Source organism: Populus trichocarpa, chromosome 10, assembly GCF_000002775.5.
Source record: "Populus trichocarpa isolate Nisqually-1 chromosome 10, P.trichocarpa_v4.1, whole genome shotgun sequence".
Lineage (NCBI taxonomy): Eukaryota > Viridiplantae > Streptophyta > Magnoliopsida > Malpighiales > Salicaceae > Populus > Populus trichocarpa.
The window spans coordinates 18,762,294-18,790,018 of NC_037294.2; the positions used below are offsets into that span (position 1 = coordinate 18,762,294).

At 32.7% G+C, this 27,725-nt stretch overlaps 3 protein-coding genes and 1 long non-coding RNA gene across 5 annotated transcripts; 2 read left to right on the plus strand and 2 right to left on the minus strand.

Moving 5' to 3' along the window:
• Positions 1-500: 500 nt before the first annotated feature.
• LOC112328808 (uncharacterized) lies at positions 501-2,720 on the minus strand. 2 transcript variants are annotated; one of them, XR_002984006.2, is made up of 2 exons: positions 2,439-2,720; positions 501-1,621 (listed from the first exon to the last, which is right to left on the minus strand). It is a non-coding gene; the product is annotated as an uncharacterized LOC112328808 (long non-coding RNA). The 2 variants fall into 2 exon arrangements; XR_008060390.1 differs by having other exon boundaries at positions 501-2,042.
• A 201-nt stretch (positions 2,721-2,921) lies between these two features.
• LOC7474453 (uncharacterized) lies at positions 2,922-3,724 on the minus strand. The gene has a single exon (XM_052456684.1). The coding sequence runs from the start codon at positions 3,288-3,290 to the stop codon at positions 3,066-3,068; it is 225 nt and encodes a 74-aa protein (XP_052312644.1). The 5' UTR covers positions 3,291-3,724; the 3' UTR covers positions 2,922-3,065.
• Positions 3,725-12,386: 8,662 nt separating this feature from the next.
• LOC7474454 (peroxisomal nicotinamide adenine dinucleotide carrier) lies at positions 12,387-17,514 on the plus strand. Its single transcript, XM_002315139.4, has 11 exons — positions 12,387-12,690; positions 12,801-12,878; positions 13,024-13,098; positions 14,071-14,201; positions 14,721-14,775; positions 15,080-15,187; positions 15,825-15,893; positions 15,960-16,067; positions 16,227-16,295; positions 16,788-16,842; positions 17,127-17,514. Exons 1-11 carry the CDS (start codon positions 12,610-12,612, stop codon positions 17,318-17,320), a joined length of 1,023 nt encoding a protein of 340 aa, XP_002315175.2. The 5' UTR covers positions 12,387-12,609; the 3' UTR covers positions 17,321-17,514.
• Positions 17,515-19,996: 2,482 nt separating this feature from the next.
• On the plus strand, positions 19,997-23,336 carry LOC7490345 (signal peptidase complex subunit 2-like). Its single transcript, XM_052456063.1, has 5 exons — positions 19,997-20,227; positions 20,319-20,470; positions 21,115-21,196; positions 22,809-22,951; positions 23,058-23,336. The coding sequence occupies exons 1-5, from the start codon at positions 20,126-20,128 to the stop codon at positions 23,152-23,154; spliced, it is 576 nt and encodes a 191-aa protein (XP_052312023.1). The 5' UTR covers positions 19,997-20,125; the 3' UTR covers positions 23,155-23,336.
• The last annotated feature ends 4,389 nt before the right edge of the window (positions 23,337-27,725 follow it).

Genomic DNA, 27,725 nt, shown 5'->3' on the forward strand with positions numbered 1-27,725 from the left:
ATCCTTTTGTATTTGAAAATGGAATGTGATTAATGGTATTCAAGCGACATCGCATTTATTTTGAATTTAATTATTTAGATTAGATGAAAAATAAAAATATGAATCATGATTGTTTTATATATACGAGACAGAAAGTTAAGATTTTACAAAATGGAAATGGACATCGTTCATACGATACTACAGAAAGTATAGCTTTTACAAGCTATCCACAAAAAAGAACCACGCTTTTAAACAAAACTGTTCAAAAGGGGGGGAAAGAGAGGAAAAGAAGAACTTTATAAGCTGGCCCAAGTCGCTTTGTAGTCCAATCTGATAAGATATACAATGGCAAGGCGTGGAGGTAACGAAGCGCATGCTGTGTTTAAAGGACCTTGGTGCTTCCTTTTCTTAAAGAGAAATGCCTTGTCAAGTCAATGCACTAACTCGTTATATGTTTTAATTTTAATATCACATGTATTATTTTAACCAAAAGAAAATGATAAAGATGTAGACATGGCATGTGAGATTTGAACCCATAAATCCCCATACATGCATATAGATTGGGTTAACCCACCAATCCAATAAATTGACCCACAATTCAATAGCTCAGGCTTTAGCCAGGTGTCTGACAACCATCCTCTCTGTTGCTTGTTGAAATAGAGCCCATCTACAATTTGGGACTGGCACTACAGAGCAGAGTACAGGCTACATGCTATACTTACCGTCCTGTTAATTTCCTACGCTATGCTGCTGTAGAGGACGGATGGAGCCTTGATCCTATCCACTGAAAACGCCCTTTCTTTCTTTAGGTCGGTTCAAAAGAGAGAAGGAAGAACAAAGCGTGAAACAGTCGACCTCGAGTGAAGCAGGCAAGTTAAAAAGGTTTTGGATATAATGAAAGCTCATTGATTTTCCCCTTTTCTGAATCTCTCTAGACCAGAAGGACGAGCATTGCCATCATTTCATAATTTTTTACTTGAAAAAAAATCAAAGAAAAAACAATAATAAAATAAATAGATTAGCTGGCATGATAGTTAAAGAAAAAGGACCAAAATAAATATAAAGTCTTTCATCTCTCTCCAGGCACTTAAGAGAGAAAGGATAAGGACAATAAATAAATAAGAAAAAAAAACAGAGAGAGAATAGAGTAAGAGATGGTAGAAAAGAAGACAAGAATGAATAAAAAAATGAAGAGGGTATAAATAAAGCTCGGCCCATATCATACCATGGAGCGAACGGTGGAAAAATTAAAAAGAGAGAGGGAGAATCAAGGGGGCGAAAAAAGAAAAGAAAAGAAAAGAAAAGAAGAAGAACTGAGAACTTCGGAGCATCATTGGCTATGCAAGACAGGGCCTGCAGAACCATAAGTCTGATCACCGACTTGCTGACAATCAAATTGACAACATTTGAGATTTGCAAGGATACTTGTATTCCACCAGATCAAAATCTTCATAAAGTAGCAACACAAAGATAACAGCAAAAACCACTGCCTCTCCGCTGACAAGAAAATGCTAACGCCTCAACTTTTTCTCAGTTTGAGATGCCACTGTTAATTATATTTCTCACCCTGAACTCCTTTCGTCCACATCAATTGAAAATAGGGATATCCATACTTTCTAGCCTCCATCTGATATTCCAAGAACTAATGCAATATATTAGCATGTTTGTATTCTTGTGTGAATGCATGTGCGCGTGTAGGTGTGTGTTTGTGTGCGAGATTCAGAAACTACTGTTTTTGTAAAAATAGCAATCAGCTAGCACATGCACATTACCATCACCAAACTACTGTTTTTCAAAGAACTTAATGTTGCCATGAATTTAGTAGGTTACCAGATATCAGATACACATATACTATAAGCACATAGCTCTTTACATAAACAACAAAGTTTCTGAGCTTAGGAATCTTCCAATAAAGAGACTATTCAAAGCTGAACATATACTTAAGGAGTGTGGTAAAACTTAGTTCGTGAAAGAACGGTCATGTGATATGTGGAAAGGAAGAGCACAAACCCACCAATGAAAGAGAGGTGGCGGCGTAAGGAGGAAGAGAAAAACAACTGTCACTGTACAAAGCATAAACTTGAATAAACTTGCAGGCAACAGGAAATTAAGCGCTACAGCAGCATAATTCACTCAGGATGGGAAAATGAAAACAAAGCAAATACGCTCTCTCGGATCTTCTCAACATCTATATTACTTTAGCTGTCAGCACCACTATAACATCTATATCAGATTGCTATGCATTCATTTGAGTGAAAGCACAAGACAGCATGCGAACCAGCTACTAGTTTACTTCTATTCGGAACTAACCTTTCATGCTTTGTTGAACAATAGAGGCCCAAAGGGGAAAGAGCCCTCGAAAAGAGGGGGTGGAAGAACACGAAAGTTATATCAGAAATCTTATATAATCTATGAAACAGCTGATTTGATTGATCACTCAAGTGTAAGTGAAATCTCACCTGAGCACATGTCAAGTTCAAACTTCGACACAAAATTGAATGACTGAATTCCCTCTCCCTTCCCCTTTCAACAAGCATAGGTCTCAAAAGGAGGTGGAAAGAAAAAGGAATTTAGCTCCAACTCCTCCATTACGATTCCTCCATGAAGAGGTAAACCCTCGACCTAGAGAATGATTTAAGGCATTCATTCCGGCTTTTGCATTGCAGCTACCTTGTTTGTTGTTCAAGTTCACGAGAAAGGGTGTAGGATGCCACTACCACTCAAGAACATCAGGTGCCAAGCTAATTAAATAAACCAAAGCAATAACAAAAATATTCAGATGGAGAGTAAGGAGAAACAACTGAACTCGAACCGAAAACCTACAACCAGAAGGCAGAGTTAAATCACAGGACTTGCTTATAGTTGAAAACTCATGTGCTGTTATTATATAGAATAGCTATCATAATTCCACTGACATTAACCGTCATATAAATGCAACAGAGTAAAACTAATAAAAGCAGAATTTATTCCTTTCAATAAAATATTGAAACATGGAGCAGAATCATCCAAATTCACCATAGATTATTATATACATATGAAACCGTGCAGTGAAACTAAACACAGCCTCACCAAACCACAATTTACCATCAGTAATAAGAGCGATAATCGCTGTAATCATCACGCACAGCGAGATCATTCTCCACTTTCTCTGCAATTTTCTCCTCCTCGTATTTCAATCCTTCTTCCAACGCACGCCCACCTAGAGCCCCAGCAACCGCACCCACAGCCAGTCCCGTCCCAAACCCCATTCTCTTCCCTCCTTTATGCCTCTTGAGTACCGTAAGCAACCGGTGCGGAGGGCCCGCTGCCATAACTACCCATTGTCCGATCAAAAAAGGGCCTTGGTGGCATGGTGGCGGCGGTGCAGAGGAGTAATATCCTGAATAATACGGAGAAGGAGAGTAGGCGTCGTGGTAGGAACAAATATGCGGTACGGGTGGGGGAGGCGGTGAAGACGACGGTGGAAGCGGGATAGTCGGGTAACTGTAATCAGGTGGTGGTGGCGGAGTGACACCACTGTAATAATAGCTCTGTGGAGAAGTAATTCGGTAAACGGGCTGCGGTGGTGGAGGAGGAGAAAACGGTCTTTCACGCACACCTAGTTTGATTCTGATTTTACCCTGAGGGCGACCAGAGGGCCGTGTTAGTTCAAAAGATCGGATCCGGGTTGAGTCATCAGGGTCGGGTAAGTCTTTTAATGCAACCCGGAGAGTGCCAACGAGAGGTTTGGGGGGTTTTTCCTTACTAGATTACTAAGGAAAACACTCTTTAGGCCCTTGTATTGTATAGAGAGGTCAGTTCGACTCTGCATTTTTATTTTTGTTAATTACAGCCAAGTTGCCTTGATGAATGTAAAATTTATATTCCCTTCGAATAAGTTAATCTTAGTGGTACTTTTTTCTCCAATCATTTTTCAGATTTCCATATAAACAATTTCTGCTGGGTCATTTAATCCATCAGAAAGTCACAAAAAAAAAAAAAAACACTCCTCTAAAGCAAAGCACTTTTTAACGGTTACATGATAACCACCGCCTTTTCTCGAGGTGACAGTCCTCTCTCTCTCTCTCTCTCTCTCTCTCTCCCCGGACTAATAGAGTCGTGCATTAATGACCGTATTTTGTTTGAGTTGCTTGACAAAATGATGGTAACCGGGTTAAATTTTTTTTTCTACCTGGATTGATTAGTCTTAAATTGATCCCGTTGAACCGTTCGAGTTTTATAATAATAGTAAACGTAGAAAATATAATTTTCATGCTTGCAAATTTAATGAAGTGCTCTGAATCCCTTTCTAGTAATTATAGCATTTAACGAGAATTAATAGAGTTATATGATAATAAATCTTTATTTTCTTAGCTACAAGATATAAAAAATGTTTTAGGCAGAAATAAAAATAAAAAACATGAATTAAGAAAGATACATGATAAAAATCGCTATAAAGTATTTTCTAAGAAAATTATTAAAATAACAATTTTTCAAATGTATTTTAAAAATTTTGTAAGAAAATATAATTAAAAAGACATGAACTTATTTGAAAGTAAAAACCTGAAAACTAAACTTATCGGTCTAAACAAATATTATAGGACTTGCTAGTTTTTTATCTCGAGAATGAACTTGTAAATAGTTTTTCGTGGAATGATTTATTTATCTTTTTCTCCGTCACGTGAAGACCGAGTCGATGTTTGAATCCTTTTTCAAATATGTAATATATGTTTTCGTCAAAATCTAAAGGCTTACAGTACAACATTTCATTTAATTTAGTTAACCAAAAACAAGAGATAATTGATATTCGAGTGTTTGAAATTTTACGAGGTTATTTTTTTAAATATTTTAAAAATATATATACATATTAAAATATTATTTTTTATTTTTAAAAATTTATTTTACACATCAATATTAAAAAATATATAACAGAAAACAAATTAATAAATCACTGTTTAGGACGCACTCCCGACAGGGTGAAATTCAAATAACTTATTTAACGATTCAAAATTCTAACAATTAACTGCGTTTTATGAATGCTTGTCGGGTATTCTTTTAAGCGGGGATGTGGCGTGAAAATAAAAGGAAACTCGTTTTCCTCTTCTTTCTTGTAATCGCAGCATCAATGATAAGAATTTCACGAGAAAACGAAAATTCCATCACCATGTTCATTGTATTTCTTCATAATCCATCAAACAATTTCATCGCCACCAACAACATTGTAATTGATACAAAAACCAGATCAGCATTTATCACAACATAGTTTTCTTGGATTTAGAATTGAAATAGTTAAATTATCATTTTATTTTTTATCAAACAAGATTATCTAATTAATTATTATAAATAAAATGATCTTTTCTATTGATTTTATTTCTCATTGTCATATTGACCGTGAACAAATTACATCTTTGACATTCTAGATACATAGTGAAATGATTTAAATACCCTTAAAATAAAATAAAATTATGATTCGGGAATTTTTTGGTCTTTTAATGCTTTAACTGTACAATAAAATGATTATATTTCCCTTGAAAAAAATTAAACTCATGTTCAAAACTTTTTCATATTTTATCATGTTTTTTTTTTTTAGCTATGGTCAATTTAAATGGGGGCAATTCAGTATTCTATCAAGTATAAGTATAACTAAAACAATAAAAGCGATTGACATTAGTGAGTTGAAAGCGAGCATGCTCTCTAGGTGGCTTGTGTGGTGTCTCTCAATAGTCAAGCGCCCCCTTTTGCAATGGCATTGAAAGCGTCGCATTGTCCTCCTCCCAATGGTCAGACATGTGTGCACAACGAAACATTGATAAAAGCGATTGGCACCAGTGAGTGGAAGGCGAGCACACTCTCTGGGTGGCTGGTGTGATGTCTCTCGATGGTCAAGCGTCACCTTTTCAATGGCATTGGAAGCGTCGCGTTGTTCTTTACCAAGTTGTTAGGCACGTGTGCATAATGAAGCATTGATTAGGCTCTGATAGGTTCTATATCCTCTGCTCACTCTTTTCTCTCACCTCATTATGGATTTCGTGTCAACCATTCAAAAAACAAATGTGCCATGATAGTTTGTATTTGTATGAAATTTAGTCATTATTCTCTTTGTTACTATTTTGTTTTTGCTTCTAGTGCTTTTTAATTTATTTTTTTTATTTTTTCCAGTTTAACTTTGGACCTTGTTTTAAGTTTTTTTTAAAAAAATGTTAATTTTTTTTTTCATTTTCATGTTTTAACATTGAGTTGTCGGCCCTCAAGCTTGAAGATTTGTTTGCTTTTCTTTTTGCGGGGCTAGGTCGCAGGTTAATTGAGTTAACTCGGGTTGACTTGAGTTTTTATTTAATTTATTTGTTTCAGTTTTGTCTTTCATCATTTTATTTGCTCAAAAGTTGACCTCTATTGTTTTATTTAATTTTTCATGTGTGAGGTTATTTCAGCTTCACAACTAAATCGTGAATTTGAAATGTCGACTAAAGTTTATTTTTTGTCCCTTTTAAAATTGATATCTTTCAATTCATTATTCAACGTTTGCTTTGTTGGTAATTGAACTTCATGTTTTTTTTGTTTTTTTATTTACGAGCTTATCTCATTCTTGTTTAGTTTTTTATTATTAAATAAAATCATTGAGACTTTTTAATAATATTTAGACTTTATATTTTTCCTCAAATAGTCATTGGTATTTTTTTTATTAGTTTTTTAATCACTTTAAATTAACTAATATTATTAAACATTTTAATTAATGACCCGAATCCAAGATTTTTTTTGCTACTTTTAAAATGCTATCACATAGGCATTGTTTTTTTTTTTTTTTTTGCCATGAAAGTTCTTTCTATAACTTATCAACACTTGGAAAAACACTTTTCACACTTTAATTTTGATAAACACGACACGGTAGGTTAATGGCCTCAAAAATCCTTCTATTAATAACTTTTTTCTCAACGAGATCCCTCATCTTTGAATTTTTTTAATCCAATCTTTATACCGTTAGTCTTTTTATACACCCCACTAGTCCGTTAATACCGTTCCTTTCATGACTAACGGTGTTGTAGGGCCATTGACTTTAGGATATTCTTCGGACAATGCTCTTTTATATTCGATAAAGGTCATTAAAATTAAGAAATAGATTAATAATTAAGAAAAAAACTCTAAACAGTAAATATAAAATAAGAAAATAAAACAAAACGAAACAGTAAGTCTATCCGAATTTATCTTTCAATGATTTATAATTTCACTTTTGTTAATTAAAAAATTATTATAAAATGTTGTGAAATGAAAATAAAAATAAAAAACAAAAAGCCCCGTTAAATCCAACAAAAGCCCTCTCCACCGCTACTCTGTCATTGTCACGCCATCACCATGGAAAGATATAAAAGATTTATTATTTAAAAAAACATAAAAACAAATCAACCACCAACATAATCATATTAAATCCCTCTATCACTAGTCTACCATCTCTATAAAAAATTTAATAGTAAAAATGTTAAAAATACTTAAGAAAATTGAATTTTTTTAATCAAACACATAAAAATCCGTTCATGGTTTGTGATAGTTTGTTTTTTACAAGAAAAAAAATATGAAGAAAAGATCTAGATATGTTTTATTTCAATATTAGGTTTGCTTTGTTTTTGTTTTTATAAATTTTTTTTCATTAGTTATTTTTTAAAATGATTAATTATACATGAAGCAAAATAACCATTTGATGGGACTTGAGTTTTTTTAATTTCATAGGTTTTTATTAAAATATATTATTGATTTTATGATTTTTTAAATATATAAGATCAAATCAAATAATATTTCAAAGTTAATGACCATGTAACACCGTTAATTAAGGAAGAACAAAGGACAAAGAAATAATTTATTATTGGAGGCTGGTCGGGCTGGTCTCCTGTGTCTGGGCAGCAGCTCTGGTTTGGCCAAGAGACGGAGGCAGCTGGGGAAAACGAAGGAGGGGCTCTCTAGTTTTGGCCAAAAAAACCAGGGGATGACTGAGAGAGGGATGAGGGAGGTTGTAGCCTGGTCTTCATCTCATGTTGCTTGACGGAATGCCTTCTAGAACTAGAGTGAAGAAAGAAGGGAAGAGAATGTTTTTTATCTTCCAATTTTTGATAGTCAGTTGCGTAATGCAGCTGCTTTGGCCAAGCAAAAAGAAAAGCTTTGGCTGGTTTTGGGAGAGAAAATCTAAAGCCATGAGGAGCGGTGGCTTGTTGTTTTATTTCGTAGAGATAGGGAAAAGTTTAGGTTTTGTGTGTCTTTCCTTCAAAAATTTTAGTTGACGAGGAAATATATTAAATTGCAATATGGGGCTTTCCCCGTAGTTTTTGAAGCCACTTGGCTGGAAAATATAGAAACATGTTTTACTAGAAAGAGAAGGTAAATTAAAAAGTTGTGGGAATATTAATTTTCTTAGGTGTTGAAGTTGTTGTCAACAATTTTCAAAAGAAAGAAAAAGGAGTGAATTTTTGGGTTGACCCATAAAACCCGGGATCGGGCTTATTGACCGGGTCAATCTCCGGACCGGGTTTAATAACCATGATCTTTAAGGAGCAAATTTAGAGCCTGACCAGTTGAGTTGCACCCTTCAAGATTAACAAAAGAAAATAAAATTAATCGCTAAATTCTTAAATAATATGTTGCGTGCCTTGTGACTGTACCAGGTAGCAATCCAAGTGACACTTTAAGTAACATCGGCGTGTAAAATATTTGTGACGTGTTTTAGACGTTGTATAATGTAATACAATATAATCAATTGTGTGGCGTGTGAGCCTAGTTATGCATCGCATTACTCTTCTCTTATTACAAATGTTGTTAAGAATGTAATGGAGGTTTTCCACAATTTTTCATCTTAATCCTTGATTTTTTTCAGGCAATTTATTTTAGTCCATGTATTTTTCCTGAGCAAGCTGGTCCTTGTTTGAGAGTTCATGGTCCCTGTATTTTTTAAAAAAATCAAAGTTCAGTTCTTATGGTGAAACTTTTTTGCAATTAGTTTTTGTATGATTACCAGTGATTTATTATACGGGGTTGACCTAGTGGTCAAGGAGATTTGCTCCCTTCCTTGATTTTATGGTTTCAAATATTTGTACCAGTACCTAGAAAAATCCATTAAATTCACTTGGATGCAAGAGGTCGATGTTAAGAACGTGCCTTCAAGCTCATCCATGAAGAAATTTAGTCTCGATGATGCATTAATGGGCTCAAAAACACTCTTGCCATGAAAAAATAATAATAATAAGCATTGAGTAGCTTTTTTTATGCAATACTTGTACCGCGACGAATCATCGCAATTGTAACAGTCCACTGCATTCCACTTTTGAAGACTGCACGATCAAATATAAAAATGTAATGAACCATTACATGATCCATCATGTTTAACCAAGCGTAATGCTAACTATTATAGTTTAAATGATCAAAACACTTGTTTGAAAAATAAATAAAAAATCCAAATATTCAACTTGTAAAAATTATGAAAGTTTGTGATGGATGAGTTTTTTTGAAAAATATATATTTTTCTGTTATTTATTACGACATTTTTCTAGTTTTTTTCTTTATTAGAAGGAGATATTTCTTATAGTTTTTTTATTTAATATTATCTGGGTTTTACATTTTATTTTATACATAAATAACATTTTGAAAAGCAAAGATGTATATAAATAAAAATTGAATATTTTAGTTTCCTCATCATACAAATTTTCTTTTTGGTATTCAAAAGTTTTAACATGTAACAAACATTTTATCATTTACTACAGTCAACATTAATTGCTATCGAAGTCTAACAATTTTTAGTTGTTATATATGCTTTGTTATGTGCTACATAACAACTATGAATAACAGAAGTTGCAAACATGATATGCTCATGTAGAAAGAAATGAGGGAATTCCCTATTATGAAACATGCAAAAACCAATGAGTTATTTTTGTTTGTATCAGTTGCTATCATTCAAAATTTTGATGGTGGAATTCATGATGAGACGACCCCCCTGAAAAAATGTTGTGTCAAGGGGCATGATATGGTGGTCCGCAAAAAAATATTGGAGAGTCACGATGAAATGATTCACACACAAGATGTTTCGCTTGATGATAATTTTAACCGGATGCTGATATTGAAGACGAGGTTCTTCCAGCCAAGTTTTTTTTTATAAGAAATTAGATATTTATATATTCATGTTTTTTTTCCTCCTATATAAAAGAAGTGTTTTTTTTTCTATTTTATCTTTATCCATTCAATATTATTAGGGTATGTTGGTTTCTTTTTTTATATATATAAAGAGTTGTAATATTTTTGTGTGGAAATGTAGATAAATAAAAATAAATATTTTGATTGTCTCTTTATACCTTGTGATATTCCAAATTTTAACTCATAACAAACCTCTTATTTTTAATTAATGTCTGTGTCGATGTATGAGATATATTATGAGCAATTTTTAGTTAAAAATTATAGTTCCAAAAAAATCTATTAATCTATCTCTCCAAAGACCATATTAATACATCAAATTCATATTGTAATATATGTCTATAAAAAACAAGAACAAGTACACATGCCTTAAATCAACTGTATTGGTTAACAATCAATGATTGATTCATCACTGCACGGCTGGGAAAAAATCCCACGTCATCCATCCTTGTTATTAGTACACATGGCGCGCGCACGCACATATTTGTAATCCTCTACAGCGCAATACAGTTGAAATTAAAGACTGAATTAATTTGAAATTGACCTGCCCATAAAAGCCTCTCAAATCGTTTACTCATAGCTAACGTGCATACACAAACAACTTACCGGGACCTTATACATAGTAACCCAACAGATATTAGTTCGCGTTCTTAAAAGTCGAATGGTACTTCGCTTATTATAAATGGTATGTTATTTATTTAGCATGTCAATTTTGCAGTTGCGAAAGGAGAATATAACTGACACGGTTGAAATGAAATTACACAGGCGACTGCGAGGATAGTTTCTATAAATGGACTAAACGATGCAAATTTTTGTATGACTTGCCTTTTAGAGAAAAAAAAAAAACATGAAAGCAAATGATAACAATTTTCTTCCTCTAAACTAGTTTATTGACAGTATTATCACTATGGCTTGGATACAAAAATTAAACATAAAAAAAAATCATATTTAGATTATTGAAAACTTTTTTGTAATTATTATAAAACTTGATATAATGGTGTAAATTTTAAAAATCAACACCCAACTATTTCTTTAACTTGAGTTTTAAATTAAATCGTATAGGAGTTATTCTGACATAACCTTGTTCACTTGGTAGGTCGAAAGAGAAAAAAAAAATTAAATACCGAATGATAAAATTGAATAAAAATTTTATATTAAAAGATAAAATTAAAAAAATAAAAAATATCAAAAAATCAAAAAAAATTTAAAACCTCATATTAAAAAATAGAATTAAAAAAACAAAAATAAAAGAGTAAAAATTTCTTACTATTATATAAAAATATAAAAATAATTTACAATCAACCCAATACCAAATGATAAAACTATATAAAAAACTTTATATTAAAAAATAAAATTAACAAAAAAAAAAACAAAACATAAAAAAAGCTAAAAAACCCAAAGGAAATAAAAAAAACACATTATAAATTGAATTGAAAAATAAAACCCCACAAGATAAAAAAAGAAAAAAATTAAATGGCATGTGCCTGTGTAAAAAAATCCAGACACGTGGTCCGAGGGAGGCACATGCCGTCCCTTCTTGTTTTTTTTTTTGGAAGAAAAATAGAGAGTCAAGAAGTCGTCTATTGTCTATTGGAGGCGAACAATTTTGCTCCCATGAAGACTTAAATCCGCAACCTCCAAATGACTCTTTGCATTAATCACCGAGCTACAACATAAAACTAACAATACAAAATTAAAATAATATTTTATTTTAGTTTATTATTTGTATAAAGAATTAAATTGACCCCGTCATATCTCATGAATAGTTAAACCAATCATGGCTTTATTCGTTTTAGGAATTTCTGCAGTAGCCTTTTTATCAAAATCTAGATACAATGAGATTTGCAGGAATTGGAATTTGTGTTCGAGTTTTGGGCGAAGATTAGTTGTCTTCATTGTTTGTTTTTGTACAACCTTGGAGGCAGAGATCCTGTTGAGTTATATTGACCCAAAAATACCCCTGACTAGTAGAAAAGAAAAGAAAAGAAAACACAAAAAACACCTGTCTCCTAATAACCCCCGATGTGACATATATAATACAAGACACGTGAATCTCCTAATATTTTCACAAACAGTATCACCGCAATTTTGTTTTTCAAGTTTATTGAGACAATCAATATTCAATAATTGAAAAGGATAAATTCCCCCAAAAATAAAAATAAAAATAAAATCCGCAACTACCAAGAGAGGACAAAAAGGTAAAATGGCATAGTCTCAACAACCAAAAACTGTCTGTTACTGATATGCTTTTCCAAAACGGAACAGTCGAATTAAAACATGTGTAGTTTTTGATAGCGAGGGGCACCCCGTCAAGTATGTGTGAGATGCTCCTCCGCTACAGCCAAGGTCAAAGATTACCGGGTTGTTTTTAACAAATATCTCTCTCTTACGCGTACCCACGCTCTCTATCTCTTTAAATTCAGATCTCTCTTTCTGTCTTTCCTTTTCCTTCCTCTACCCTCTCCCGGGGAACTAAGGAAATTTGACATGTCGGACGCCTTGATCAATGGACTCGCCGGAGCTGGCGGTGGGATCATAGCTCAGCTTATCACTTATCCTCTTCAAAGTGTACATCTCGCGATCTCTTATGCTGTTTTTGGATTTCTTTTGCTTTTGTTTTTTCTTTTAAAGAGAATCGTTTCTGTTTCTATCTGTTGTTAATTATTTGATCTGTATAGGTAAATACTCGGCAACAAACGGAGCGTGATGTGAAAAAGGCGAAGAGGAAACATGGAACCCTTGAGCAAATGTGTCAGGTTTTGCTCTCGATTTTTTTTTCTTTTCTTTTCATTTCTGTGATTTATTATTTAGCTGTTGCTGTCTCCAATTTTTGATAAAGTTATTTTTAGATCTTTAAGGCTCTAGTTTTAAATTTTAGTTTTTTTATTGGATGATATGTAGGTAGTTAAGAACGAAGGATGGGGACGATTGTATAGCGGATTAGCGCCATCGATTGTAGGTACAGCTTGTTCTCAGGTGAAGCAATTTTAGCATCTTAACTTTCTTTTCAACTCTTTTCTTTCTTGTTAGCATTGTTTAATGGATTTAAATAGCTTCAATCTTTTTTGGTTGAAAGGAACAAAAAAGATGTTAATTACTTATTTTGCCTTTTGGTTGAATGAGATGTTAACGTGTTGTTTGGTTGTCTATATGTGGTGCAATAGAAATTAGAACCTATACAGCAACAATAATAATTTAAAGCCCCGTACAGGTTAGATATTAATCTAGTTTAGTTACCAATTCATTTCATGCTCATTTGGGAGTTTATAATATGTTGGAGGGCAACGCTGTAATTTGAGTGATCTGAAAATTGAAATAAAGTTTGGCAGGATACGCAGATATTTGCAAGTTGGTGTATCTAGTGGTAAGTTATTTTCCAGTCTATCCAAGAACAGTTCAGTTAGAGATAAAGCATTGTGATTCTCAATGAAAATGGTGTGTGCTCCCTTGGACGGTGAAAAATGTGCTTTCAATGCTGTGAGTCCGTGACTTACTGTACGTGTCTCTTTGTTACTCCAATTTATAGTTCTTCTAATGCTGAGGGTAAATACCACTAACCATCCTTCGGGTTTCTAATATTTTTTTAATTTCCACTATCAGGTTATCTTCTTAAACGCAAAACCTTAAATCACTGTTAATCCGTAAATGCATGATTCACGCAAAGAATTTAGATATTTTCGCAGGACTGATTACATGTACACACAAAAACTTTAGTGAATAATATATATATTTTTAAAATTGTTATAGACTTGAAATCGAAGTCCTGTTAATGCATATGTGTTTGTCAGGGTGCAATAATACTGTTCCAAGATACTTGTTATGTATCTTTTTTTTCTCTTCTTTGCTTACCAAGGATGAATTTTCTCAGTAATTTTGGCTTGCATAATTTTCCTTACTTTTCTTACATAGTTTTGTGATTTCTTATTATCTTTTATTTTTATGATACAGGGTGTTTACTATTATTTCTATCAAATATTCAGGGATAGAGCTGAAGCTATAGCTCGTGAAAATAAGAGGAATGGAATTGGTGATGGATCAGTTGGGATGTTATCATCGCTTATGGTGGCTGCCTTAGCTGGGTAATTTACTTTGTTTATAGAGTATGTATGAAATCATTTCATTGTATCTGTGGACTGTCAGAGCATTGAAGAGCTGGGGGGGGGGGATCGTTTTTTATCATGCTAGCTTATATCCGTGTCTGTTAAGTTTTTTGTACATAGGGTTTCTTCAATCCTATTACACTGCCTATAATAGTTATTGCATTTCATTGTTACTGTGAATGTGGCCACAAGGTTGTTATCAGTTGCAACTATGAGTCATGTCCAGCTCCCTCCATCATAGGGGGGGCAATAATTTTCAATCATGCAGATCATATCTGTGTCTAACAAGTATTGTTTACATGCTTAGGTCAAATTTTGTAAGGTTTTCTTCAATTCTAATTCACTGCATATAACAGTTATAGCGTCAGCTTTATCACTGAACTGCAAAATCAAAACACGTTGGCACAAGTTTCATTTGCACTTTGATCCATGTTTTTATTGATTCTCTTTGCACTTTGTGACTCTTATGGTTTCATGCTTGATGCTTTCTTTGTATAGGTGTACAAATGTGCTGTTGACGAACCCCATATGGGTAGTTGTTACACGTATGCAGGTAAAGAGCTAGTTGCCATATCAAGTTTCTATCTTAGATGTTCTAGTGAACACATTGTCTTAATCTCAACACTGATTGTCTAAATATGCATTAAAGCATGGAAATAACGCAAAATTTACTCTGCTGCTAAGCCAGGTCTTTGTTCTTAAATCATTCACACTTTTTTATATGTTTAGTGCCCATATTTTTTACATGTAATTGTGACTGTTTATAAAATAGCTATACAAATATAGAACTCAATGATACGCAAGTTTGTTGCTCTACTAGTTTGATATTTGAAGTTGAACCTGCTTTCGTGTTGCAGACTCATACGAAGAACTCAAATAAGTCTCAGCCAGGTCACTCATCCATTGCCCCAGATGAAAAAGCATTAGATCCAATAGAGTGTCCTCCTTATGGAACTGGCCATGCGGTAGGCGCAGTTAAATGTCAATTTATGGCTCTTATTCATTTACTCATCTGAAACTTGAAGAAGTTACTATTATTACACTAATGCTAGGAAAGTGCGGTTGATGTTAAGAATTTAGCTGGAAACTCTTTCTCCTAGATGTATATTACCCTATTGCATGTGTACATAACTAAATAAACATGTGGTGTGATTCTGAAATGGAAGCAATGCAAAAGAATAATGAAGGGCCAGGGCTATTGGTTGTTGAATTGTTAAAAGTCTTAAGAGTTTAAATATAAGAGCATAGGTTCAAGTCTTGAGGATTTCAGCATCATGCAAAGTTTTTGAATAATTGGTCTAACAAGAGAATCTATACATGTGCTTTCCTCGCCAAGCTTTAAAAGCAGTGCTTATTGGGCTAGGGGTGAATAGGGAAATAAAAAGAAAAAAAGAAAAAGAAAAAATCTCTCATCAAGAAATAGTTTATAGATTCAGACTGTTTGCTGCAATTTTATTTTATTCACCTATATATGGACAGCTTCGTCATATTGCTTCATTGCATATATTTGTTTATGGTTTAAATATGTTATACCTTGTTGATGGGAGGCACAATGCAAGAGTTTTGCCTTTGTGTTTTCTTTAATGAAGATAATGTTTACAGATTCAAGAACTCTATGATGAAGCTGGAATTCAGGGCTTTTGGAAAGGTGTATTCCCAACATTAATCATGGTATGTAACAATTGATTCTTAAATCTGTTAAGGATTATCACTGATTGCCCTGCTATTTTCTTGCAGGTCAGCAACCCTTCAATGCAATTCATGTTGTATGAAACCATGTTGAAGAAGCTGAAGAGAAAGCGTGCCTTGGTTAAGCAGGGTGACACTGGAGTCACTGCTTTGGAGGTTAGCTTTCATTTCAGTTTCTTTAGTTCTCAATGTTCACACTTCTTAATGTTTGCTATTCTCTAAGCTGTTATTTCAGCAGTCACATACTTGTTTGCCATCCATTCTTTTTTAGTGACTTGTTTTAATAGCTGAATAAATTGCCTGATTTTTTGCCAGATATTTCTTCTTGGAGCTTTAGCAAAGCTTGGAGCTACTGTTGTAACATATCCTCTTCTAGTGGTAAAGGTAGATAAATTGATTTTGCTATTGCTATTGCTATTGCTACGCAGACTTAGAAACTGATTTACCTGAAGGGTTTTCCAGTGAACTCACAAAATTCTTCCCTCACCAAAACTAATAACTAGTGCATGGCATAGGCTCACAGCAACTAAAAGTTTAGTGTAGCCTTATCAATTGCTCAAGGACATCAGGCTGTGCCATGCAGTTTAGGTCATCAGAAAGCTGAAAGCAGAAAAGTCTTTTCTGCAAATAATTTAGACACGGCCCTTGACTTAGAATTCAATTGTCTTGGGGAGAGGGAAGAAAAATAAATATGAAGACAAAAAAGTGAATGATAAATCAAATATTTGGTCAGCAAAATTCCAAATGTCCTTACCTTTTTTCCTGAAAATCTTGCACTTGTCATTCGTCAAGTAGATTGATGTTTCCATGTAGGTTTGTTTCCGACTTTCTTAGGGTGACTGCTCTGATTCCTTATTGATCCCTTTGCTTTTGCAGTCAAGACTTCAAGCAAAGCAAACTACAACTGGGGACAAAAGACATAATTATGAAGGTTTGAACTATTTTGGTGAATTTTAATTATGTAATAAATTTACCTTTTGGCGTAGCCTTTTGCATGATGCGCACATATATGATAAACCATGCAACCTCAAAATTGTTGCATCCTTAGCGATTTGGCTGGGATGCTGTGGCCAACAGGTAGTGGACAGTGAGAAAACACTGCGCCCCTAGTTCCTTTACCATCTATGCTTGAGAACTCTACTACATATCCATTAATTTAAAATTTCCTTGAATTCATCTGGATGATGTTTTTTTCGTTCATTTCCTTTGCTCCAGGTACATTGGATGCGATCCTCAAGATGATTCGCTATGAAGGGCTCCATGGGTTTTATAAAGGCATGAGCACGAAAATTGTACAAAGTGTTCTTGCAGCTGCTGTTCTGTTCATGATCAAGGAAGAACTTGTCAGGGGTGCTCGAATGTTGCTCACTAAGGGTGGCACTAGTACACGGAGAACAAGGCCTGCCTGATTGGAGCTTTGTCATTGCATCTCCGCTTCTGATTATGTGGTCGGTGCTAGCATTATTAGGCACTGACTTCGAAATAAGAAAGATTTACGGAGTAATACTGCCAAGGTACTCAATTGATTATTTGGAAACTTATTCAAATTCAGGTAATTTATACCACAAGCGGCGAAGCTTAATGCAGCTTGCTTTACCCAGAATCATTTAAAAGAATAATGCTGTACAGATAAATTTTTCATACAAAAACATGTGACCGTTGCTTTTTAAAAAATAATTAAAAATCTTGACGAGTTTACTAACTAATGGTCGAGACTTGAGGGAGCCCGGGATCGAGAACTATAAGATTGAGGAGGCTACCGGCAGGGTGACGGTCCACCAAGTTTTAAAAAAAGTTGGCATGAGTTGAATAACACTCTTTTGGTGCATCATATTAGCTGGGTTAACTTGCGTGGTTGTGATCTAACACCCCCATTGAGTTGTGCAAAGGTGCTGTCCAATGTACATAAAGGTTGGGTCTAGCAATTATTGTTCGGCAACTGTTTTTAGTGAAATACTATATCAATCGGCCGCACGATCAATTTTTTTTAATGGGTAAAAAAATATTTTGCTGATGATTTCTAATGATTTTTTTTTGAATCATTAACTTAGTGATGGATTTAAAAAAAAAAATATTCATATCATGGATTTTTTTAATATATTTAAAACAGTAACATATCATATTAACTTGAGTTAACTTGTTAAATTTATGACTCGGGTCATGAAACCATAATAATTTTATAAAAAACAAATCTAGATAAATTATAAAAGTTAATTTTTAATCAACTTAATATTGAATGATGTAATTAGAAAAAATTAAAAAAAAAACTACCTTGGTCAATATGGATTATCCTACCAAACTTACAACTAGGGTCATGAGATCGAGATAATCTTATAAAAAGCAAATTAAAAAAAAATTACATAACCCAATTTCCAATCAACTTGCTTGGGAGTGTGATTGCTTTTCAAAATGTTTTTTCATTCCAAAATGTATCAAAATAATAATTTTTTTATTTTTTAAAAATTATTTTTGACATCAGCGCATCAAAATAATCTAAAAACACAAAAAAATATTAATTTGAAGCAAAAAAAATTAAAAATTTTTCAAATTTTTTCAAAAGCGTTTTTAAAATGCAAAAACAAACAGGGCAGGTATTGAAGGGTAAAATAAAATAATTTTTAAAAAATAGAATCATAAAAAAACCCTCATCAACCTGGGCTAGCATGTTAAAACATGATCTGGGTCATGAAACTGAAATAACTCCATAAAGAGTAAATAAAAAAAACTACAGTTTCCAACAGATTCCATGTTAAATATTGAAATTGAGAAAAAAAATCTATGAGACCGAGATAACTCTACGAAAAGCAAATTGAAAAAAAAACGAAACTCAGTTCATAAACAATATAATATTGAAAGATAAAATTAAAAAAAAAACTAAAAAAAAAGAAGATTGAGTGATTGAAGGATGAAATTGAAAAGAATATATATTCAATTGAAAAGTGACCAAAAAAATAAAACTAATTCAACTCGGGTCAACCTATCAAACTAATGAATCAATCATAAAATCAAAATGACACCATGGAAAGCAGATAAAAAAAATAAAGCCCAATTAAAAAAAATTCAAGTTAAAAAACAAATAAAGTCAATATAGGTCAACCTGATAAATTCGTAACTCGGGACATGAAATCAGAATAATCTCATAAAAAGCAAAAAAAATAAAATATAAAACTTAGTTTTCAACTAACCGAATGTTGAAAAATGAAGTAAAAAAAATTCAATTGGCAACCCCCAAAAAAAATAACCTAAGTCAACTTGGATTAACTTGTTAAACTCGCGACCTGTATCATTAAATCGAGATAAATTCGTAAGAATAAAAAATAAAAGAAATTAAGAAACCTACTTTCAACAAAATCTAATGTTAAAAATTAAAATCAAGAAAAAAAAACTAAATCTACGAGTTTGATATATAACCAAATAAAAAAAATTATAAAACAATAATAATACTGAATCATAAAATTAAAAAAAAATATGAGTCTGGCGACAACAATTTAGTCCTGCCATTCAATGTTTTTATTAACTTTTAATAATAATGTTTTAAGTTTTAACAAACAGTTTTATTAGTTGTGAATTACCAATATATATATATATATATATATATAGAAAACAATAAAATTATGAGAATGAGTATAATGATTCTACTCTGTAGTGCCTTTTTCAATTGTTAATAGCAATTTTTTAAGTTTTAACGATCAGTTTTATTAGTCGTAACATAACAGTTTCACCATTGTAGTGAAACGGAGGAAATTATTGTTTTTTAAAAATCAAACGTGAACACGGTGCCATTTTACTTCATAACCAAACGTGAACACGGGTAGACGTTTATCCAATTCACAGAACACAAGAGAAAGTCACCATTTAATTTTTAGTAGTTTTGTAAGTTAGTTCTTTGAGCAAAGTTGCCATCAGATATGAAAAACATAGGGGTGTAATGTTAAGTTTGTTTCGAAAAGGGACTGAATAATTATTTCATTAACAATACAGGGACCAAATAAATAATTTACTTTATAATCAAACACGTCAACACGGCGCCGTTTCACTTCCCAAAACCCAACAACCTTGCATTAGTTGCCCACCAGGCACAGTCAAGAGTCAAGACTAGAAAGAAAAACGACCACTGTCTTGCTTGAGTCTCTTCTACGCCTTATAATCCTCTACACAAGCAAAACTGACTTGAAAAAATATCTCCCAGATTTCCCTCTCGTTTCCTGTAAAAAATGCAAGAAAAGAAAACGGAAATGGCAAACAAGAAACCTAAGAAGGCAAATCTCTTAGATCACCACTCAATCAAGCACATTCTTGACGAATCCGTCTCCGAGGTAACACATAAAACATAAACCCTAAACCTCCTCACCATAGAATAGTTGATTTCAATTTCCTAATCGGTGATGTTTATATTTTGAGTTGTAGATTGTTACGAGTCGTGGATACGAAGAAGATGTGAGGATGAGCAATATAAGGTTGTTTTTTGGGACGATTATTATAGTGATTGCTCTCTTTGCTCAGTTCTACAACAAGAAGTTCCCTCAGAATCGGGAATTTTTGATCGGATGCATCGTTTTATATCCTTTTTAATCAGTGATTTCATTTTAATTTAGTTTGATTCTTATTTGTGTTTGGTGGGTTGCAATTGTGTCGAATGAAATTATAGAATTTAGTAATTTATGTTTCTCAGGTTTGACAGGTTGAAAAATTGGAGTTTTTTTTTTTTTCAATGAATAATTTATGTTCTCCAGTGCTACTATCTGGCCTGTTTTGGGTTGAGTTTTGAATTTTTGAAACCGGTTGAGATTTAGAATCTTAAGCTTGTTTTTTAAATTAAAAGAACTCAATTAGGGGATGAATTATTGGGTAGCATATTCTTAATGTTTGTGAAACTGAGAATTGTGCTAATCTTAACGTGAATCCTCCCAAAATCGCTTTTCGAAGAATCTCAACCATTGGATTTGTGTGACCCCGGTGGGATCCACTCATTCAATGGATGGGATTTTTCGGGAAGTGATTTCGAGGATTATCTTTTCATGGAAATAATCATTACTTTTGTAAGCCTGTAGGGTACGGTCTCTTACTGCTCACTGCAAAAACATTGTTTCAAAGTTGTTGTTTTCTATTTCTTGGCAAACAAATGCATGGTTGTGTTTGAAAGGAACTGATTGGTAATGTGAAGATTTTAAACTCAGATTTGTTTAATCCTTGACTGTGGCAAGTATATAGTCTTCAATGGATTGTTGCAGCTGATCATCCACTTAAAAGAGAAGAATGCTATCTTAGTTACTTATCCTCCCAAGGTAAACTTCTAACTTCTATGCATTTTGTTACAGTAGCTGCAACTATTAAATAAAAATTGTGTATGTGGTTGTTAGTAAGATATTTTGTTGGTGTTTTAATGTCTATTTTATATCATGTAAGGACCGATTAGCATGGGATAATTTTTAGATGTACAAACGTAATCTCAATATTCTTGTTTTTTAGACTTTGGAATTTGAGCCAAGCTAAAGGATCCCCCTCTTACCGAGTTGTGTTTGAAAAACTAGTGTTTTTTAGCTCTTGTGTCGAATGGTCAACTTTGAATCTTCTTCCGTGTGCTAAGTTTAGAAGCAGCTATTATAATTTTTACTGCATTTCTCCTGCATATGCACATGGCTTCTTTTTTCCTCATCTTTGTTTATATCTCTGCATACTCTTCATTTATTGTTTAATTAATATTCAATACCTAAGCATTCCAACACTTGTCATCTCTGCCTTTTGGTTTGGTACATTAGCCATTGTTTTCTAGTGATGTCTGTTGTTGACTTCTCAATCTTGATTAGTTGATAGGCATTTTTCGAGGGCTCTCACCCTTTTTCTGTCACTGTGAAGAGCATGTATTTTCATATTGCAACTCTTCTTTGTAATTTCTGTTTCTCTTGTCTCTTTTACAATATGTTTTGATGGGTGATGTTTTGAGGAGAGGGAAGGAAGGAGAATGAACTCTTCAATGTTGTTTGAGAAAGGGAGAATTTTTTTTTTTTTTTGGGTTGGGGGGATGGGGGTTTCCTTAATTCCAGTCTTGTGCAGGATAGCAGTTTTTACTTTCGAACTTAGGGTGTTAAGGAGGGGGAAAGTTGTTATAATTTTCTGTGTTCTCCCCTCGCTCTGAAAACAAGTAATATATTTCGACTTTTATGATTAAACCTTTCCTTCCCACCTACTAGCTAAATATGTGTCCTCCTATTTGAAGTTAGTATGACCTTTTTCTTTAATCTAATTTTTCCCCTAGAATAAAAATATAGAATTGGGTTAGCTTATTTTTCTCGACTTTCTTATTGACCACTCACTGTATTTGTAAAGTTGAATTCGAGCTGGGGTGATATGCTTGTAGATTTTGTTGCATAAACTCATGACTAACCTCTGTCCATACCATGGTCCTAGACTTCACTGTTTCCACAATCGATCTTCACTGTAAAAGTGTGTTTGGGCTGAAAAAACATCAAAGACAGTGAAGTCTAGTTTGATGCTTTTTTCAGCCCAAGCTCACTTTGAAAAACACTTTCAATCGGAGCCTGAAAGTTTCATTACCTTTTACAGAAGTTGCCCTTTATAAATCCTAACCTGAAATAGTTGCAAGATTCTACAACATGCTTTATTCTTAAATGTGCATATCCAGATAAATTTATTTGATATATCATGTTAATCTGTTTTTGATTCTCTTATGGACTCTAAGAATTCTGCCTACGGGTTTTTGGCTTTTGTGGGTGTCTATGAATATTGCCAGATGCTTTAGGTGCATTTTCTGTCATAAAATCGTACTTGTTTTAATTTTCATTAGCATAAATTTCATTATTTTCCAGCCAATCTATCTCCTAAAATTTCTCCCTCCTTTTTTGGCTGCTTAACCCAATATTCAACGTTTTTGTACAGGGATCTTTCACCAGCACTGGTTTAGTGGTCTCTTCAAAATTGCCAAGATTTTCTGATGAGTACACGCTTACCATAGCTAGTGCAGATCCTAAATCAATTTCTGCAGGGAAACCAGTTCAGTTTACCAAAAGCGTCACCCAGTGGTATCTCTCTGTCACGCTGACACTCACACCACAAAATTTTAATGAAGTGCACGCGCAAAATTTTAATGAAGTGAACTAGGTATCTCACCATAGTTCTTTTCTACAGCTTCACCAAGGATGGAGTTTTGGTGGAGGGCCTGTTCTGGAAAGATGTTGAGGCTCTAATTAATGATTATGCAGCTGAACCAAAGAAGAGCAAGTGATGTACCAGTTTGACAGAATGTGACCGTTTAATGGGTATACAGATAGTGCCTGGCAATATTATGATTTGATATGGATGGTCATTGAAATTATGGTTGTTGTCTTGAAAATTTTGAGCCAAACCAACTGAATTTGGGGTCTTTTGTTATTCTAACACCCTTTAATAAAAATTTTGAAAACATAACACGTATTAGAAAAACAATATAGTTTGAAGACAACATGCAACCGGGATACATAGATGAATATGATGTGGCATGAGAAAAAAAAGGTAAGAAAAAGAAAAGAAAAGAAAGAATAAGTCACCAGGAATACATTGATGTATTGTTTTTTCAACATACTCGGTATTGTAAGAAAAATATAGACGAGATGATTTTAATTATATCTCGGAAAATTATTAAATGAGATTGTAATTGGTTAGGGGTTTTGTTTTATAATTAATTTTAGGTTAATTACAATCTTGTTTGGTGATTTTTTAAGGTGGAAGAATCATTTTGTGTAAAAAATAGATTTTTAGAGTATGTTTTTTATGATTTATTTGTTCTTTTTATTTTTTTTATTCATGTCTTGTTATATTATCTTCATTCCTTTCTTGGTTATTGGATTTTGAATTTTATTTTATGGTTATTAAATTTTTATAAAATTTGAGGTTGATTTTTATTAAGTTAAATAAGGTTGTACATTGTAACAAACTGATATTTAAAAACAAAGTTATGTTTACGCCATTTTACTTTTTAAATATTTTTTTAATCTATGTAAGAAAATGTGTTATTTTTCTGGAGTTTTTACCCAATTGTATCATTTTTTTAAGGGAAAAAATCCTGATTTCGCTTCGCTTCATCTTCATCCGACCAGTACATCACAAGTCATTGCCGGCTGAAGAAGTGTTTGGTATTTTATGCTTTCTTGTGTTTCTAAAAATATACATGCGGCCGCCTTGTACTTCACTGTAATGCTGACTTGGCATTTGGCAAGCAGTGTGTTGAAGGATGCTCCTCAATCCTCATGTTAATGGCCCATGGACACTACCATGGTCCCCGATTAAACCTTTGCAAAAATCGGATGCGGTAAATTGCGTCCTCATCCAGTAGCCCGGAATGAGTTTGCGTTCTGTTGAATGAGCAAAGTCGCCCCATTCTTCTTCTTCTTTTTTTTTTTTGTATTTTTGCTTATTTCGTTTGAAAAAAAAAAGCTAAGAATTTTTTATATATAAAATAACACAATCGGATACATATTATAGTTAGAAAACATGACATTTTAAGATGTTAATGGAAACATGGTGTCTTAAGAAAATTGTTAAATGAGTAGTCATGACGGGAGAGAGGAGAAAACAAAGAAAAAGAGTGAGATGTTAAAACTCGATATTATTGGTTGGTGTTATAAAAAATATTTTAATAAGATGAATTCAACGATACTAAAAAAGATATCGGAATGGACTAAATTATTTTTTAAAGATAAGTAACCAATTATAATGAGAAGAGAAGAAAAAGAAAAAAAACTTAAATGTATATTGAAGCTCCGATTACATCTTTATTAGTACCATAAAAAAGATATTAACGAGATAAAATTCAACGATATCAAATAAGATCACCAAAGGTGATCGAGATAAATTACATGTGGCAGGTCTTAACTTTAGATAAAAAGTGAAGACTAACATTTAACTCATCGAGATCTTTTTAATAATACTGATTATACATAATTGGAGCTTCAACATACTTTTCATAGGGATGGTAAAGAAAAAAACCAACAAATAAAAAAAAATTGACAGAAAAAAACCAATCTAGAAAAAAAATCAACTTAGAAGGAAAAGCATTTAGTTTTGATTTTAAAAAACTGAAATTAATTGAACAGGTAAGTCAGATCAGATCAGTACAACTAATATTTAATAAATAGACAATTTTCAGCTAACCCTAAATTACTATTGAGAGCCACTCCCCACCTCCGCTGGCCCCTCTCTCTCATTACCCCCCGTCAGTTTGACAATTGCCGTGACACTCTCCATCTTTATTCTCCATCTCTCTGGTCTGTCGATCTCCCTCATTTGTTTGACAATTGCTGTGACCTCTCCTCTTAGGTCTCTTGCTATTATCTCTCGATATGTTTTTATTTTATTTTAATTTATTGCTGGTTTTAATTGTCTAATTCTATAGACTTTTAAGGTTAAAATTGGGTTTTGATGAAGGAATTCGTTTTGATAAAATGAATTATCGGTAGAGAATTGTATCAATTTCTAATTTCGAGAATTGCGTCAATTTCTAATTTCGAGAATTGCGTCAATTTCTAATTTCAATACTATAATCATTGAGAATTGCATCAATTTATAATTTTGAAAGTATGCCGATCAGTAATCACCAAGCAGTGTCAATTTCCCTAATTTTATATCCCACTCCTATCATATCTCTCAAATTTCTGAATATCAGCATATTATTATAATTACATGCTGCTTATACGGTGAAATAAATCCAGTGTCTTAAACAAATCTGATGAAGAATATCTACACGCGATACTTCAAGCTGTTTTTAAGTTTTAAAATATCGTGCATGCTTCATATGATTCCAGCCGAATGCCTGCAAATTCCCATGGTTTGTGCATGCTGATGCAGGCTCCTTCGACTATATCCGTTGCCCTTTAATTAGTCGGATGCCTTTAAGTGCCCATATTCTGCAATCAAGCCAGAAATATGCAGGAAACACACTCTTACTATCCTGTACTCGTTGATTTTTTGGTGCTTGTTGCTGGTTTTGTGATCTAGGTTAAGAGATTTAGATATGTTAAATTGAACCCATGTGCTAGACCATTGATGTGTAGTCGGGACTTTATGCAGCAATTCAGCTTGTTTCAATTTTTTCAAGTTGATTTGCGGCTAATATTTGATATAAATTGAAAAATTAATGTCTGATATTGGATAATTCAAGTGTATGAATAATTAAATTTGATGCCATGTGAAAAATTAAATGTTTTTGGTTGCATGAGTCATCTGGTCGGTCAAAAATTTCAAAACTAAAATAATTAAAAAAACCCCCTAAAAACTAAACCCAAAAAGAAATTATCAAAGCTTAATTTAGTATAGGGTCATTTAAATAATTAAAAAACAAACCCATTTAAAAGTAGTTGGGTTTCTATAAACAAAATCAACCCAGACCATTGATTTTTGATTTAATTCGGATAAAAAAATTTATAAATTAAAAAAACATGTTCAATTTGTTTTTTTTTTTAATGCAAAAAATGTTTGATTTGATTTTTTAATACAAACCAGACTACAACAGGTTTTAAACACCCTTAATCTTTGGGATTTTTTTCTTTATTTTTTTCTTTTTTTCTTTTTTTTTATTGTAATTTCTCATTTGCTTATGGGTAAAGATTGTTGTACATTTTTTTTTCAGTGTGGTTATATATGTCTTATTAATATATATTTTTTATGATATCACGAGTATTTTTATATTTTTTTCTCTCCTTTTTCCCGTTGTAATTCATACCATCTCGTTTAGCAATTTCTTTAAAATACTCTATTTTATACCAGTGACATCTTAACATATTAAGCCCCCCGGTCGCTTAAAACTTCTTTAATCTGTATTATTTTATCAATTTGCTTAAACAATGCTATTTTTTATCTATAAATATTTTTTATGGTGCCCATAGTCATAGTCCATCTCAATGCTGCTTTACTTGATCTTTTCGTGGGCCATGGAGAGAGACTGTTTGAAGTACAGTAATGGTTTGATGACTTTTTGCTTTGAAAACAGCATTGAGAATATGCCGTTTCTTCCCCCTCAAATCAATTGTACATTCCTCTCCACAGTCAATAAATCAAAATTATTTACGTGGGACCCACAGTAACATTTGATGTCACGTAGTTAACTACTAGTCCCCGTCCCAGTCCATGGAAAACCGCCTCCCGAAACTAACTTTCCATTCCTGTTGAATCTGTCGCTTTCAAGCTTTATGAAATCGAGTAGTTTCAGGATTATGAAACGCAAAATAATATCCCGCTTATAATCGGTCTCTCCTCTATTTATCAAGCACAAATCACCGTTTATTTTTGCACTTTTGTCGCCCACCTAGGATGGATGGTGATGGTTTTTATTTTTTTAAAAAATCATATAAAAATAGATAAATAGTTTTTATTTTTTATACTGGTCTTGCATATAATTATATTTTAAATATTCATTTTGTAAAAATTAAAAATAATTTATTTTTTATTTATTTTACATGTAAAATTTTATCTTACAATATTTTTAAACATATAATTTTTGTAAACTTATTATTTTAAAATCATTTAGTGTGCTAAATTATTTTTGTCTTCTAATTGTCTTTATAACCTTGGTTTCTTGTAAGCTAAAATTACATGTTTTTTTTATTTATAAAAATTTATTTTTTATTTATTTTTCATGTAAAGATCTATCTCACCATAATTTTAATCAAATATATATTTTTTAAAACTACAACTAAAAATAACATTTTTAAATTGCAATCTCAAAAGTTATCTTAATATAACACTTATATAACATTTTAAGGGATTTGTTGGAAGTGTGGTTGAAATTATTTTTTAAAATATTTTTATTTAGAAATATATTAA

Excerpts from the sequence above, each read along its gene's own strand:
- LOC7474453 (XM_052456684.1), bottom strand. The coding sequence starts at position 3,290 with ATGGCAGCGGGCCCTCCGCACCGGTTGCTTACGGTACTCAAGAGGCAT.
- LOC7474454 (XM_002315139.4), top strand. The coding sequence starts at position 12,610 with ATGTCGGACGCCTTGATCAATGGACTCGCCGGAGCTGGCGGTGGGATC. Across the intron at positions 12,879-13,023 it reads CCCTTGAGCAAATGTGTCAG|GTAGTTAAGAACGAAGGATG; the intron begins GTTTTGCTCTCG and ends GATGATATGTAG. Across the intron at positions 16,843-17,126 it reads CAAAAGACATAATTATGAAG|GTACATTGGATGCGATCCTC; the intron begins GTTTGAACTATT and ends CCTTTGCTCCAG.
- LOC7490345 (XM_052456063.1), top strand. The coding sequence starts at position 20,126 with ATGCAAGAAAAGAAAACGGAAATGGCAAACAAGAAACCTAAGAAGGCA. Across the intron at positions 20,471-21,114 it reads TTGATCGGATGCATCGTTTT|GTATATAGTCTTCAATGGAT; the intron begins ATATCCTTTTTA and ends TGACTGTGGCAA. Across the intron at positions 21,197-22,808 it reads TAGTTACTTATCCTCCCAAG|GGATCTTTCACCAGCACTGG; the intron begins GTAAACTTCTAA and ends GTTTTTGTACAG.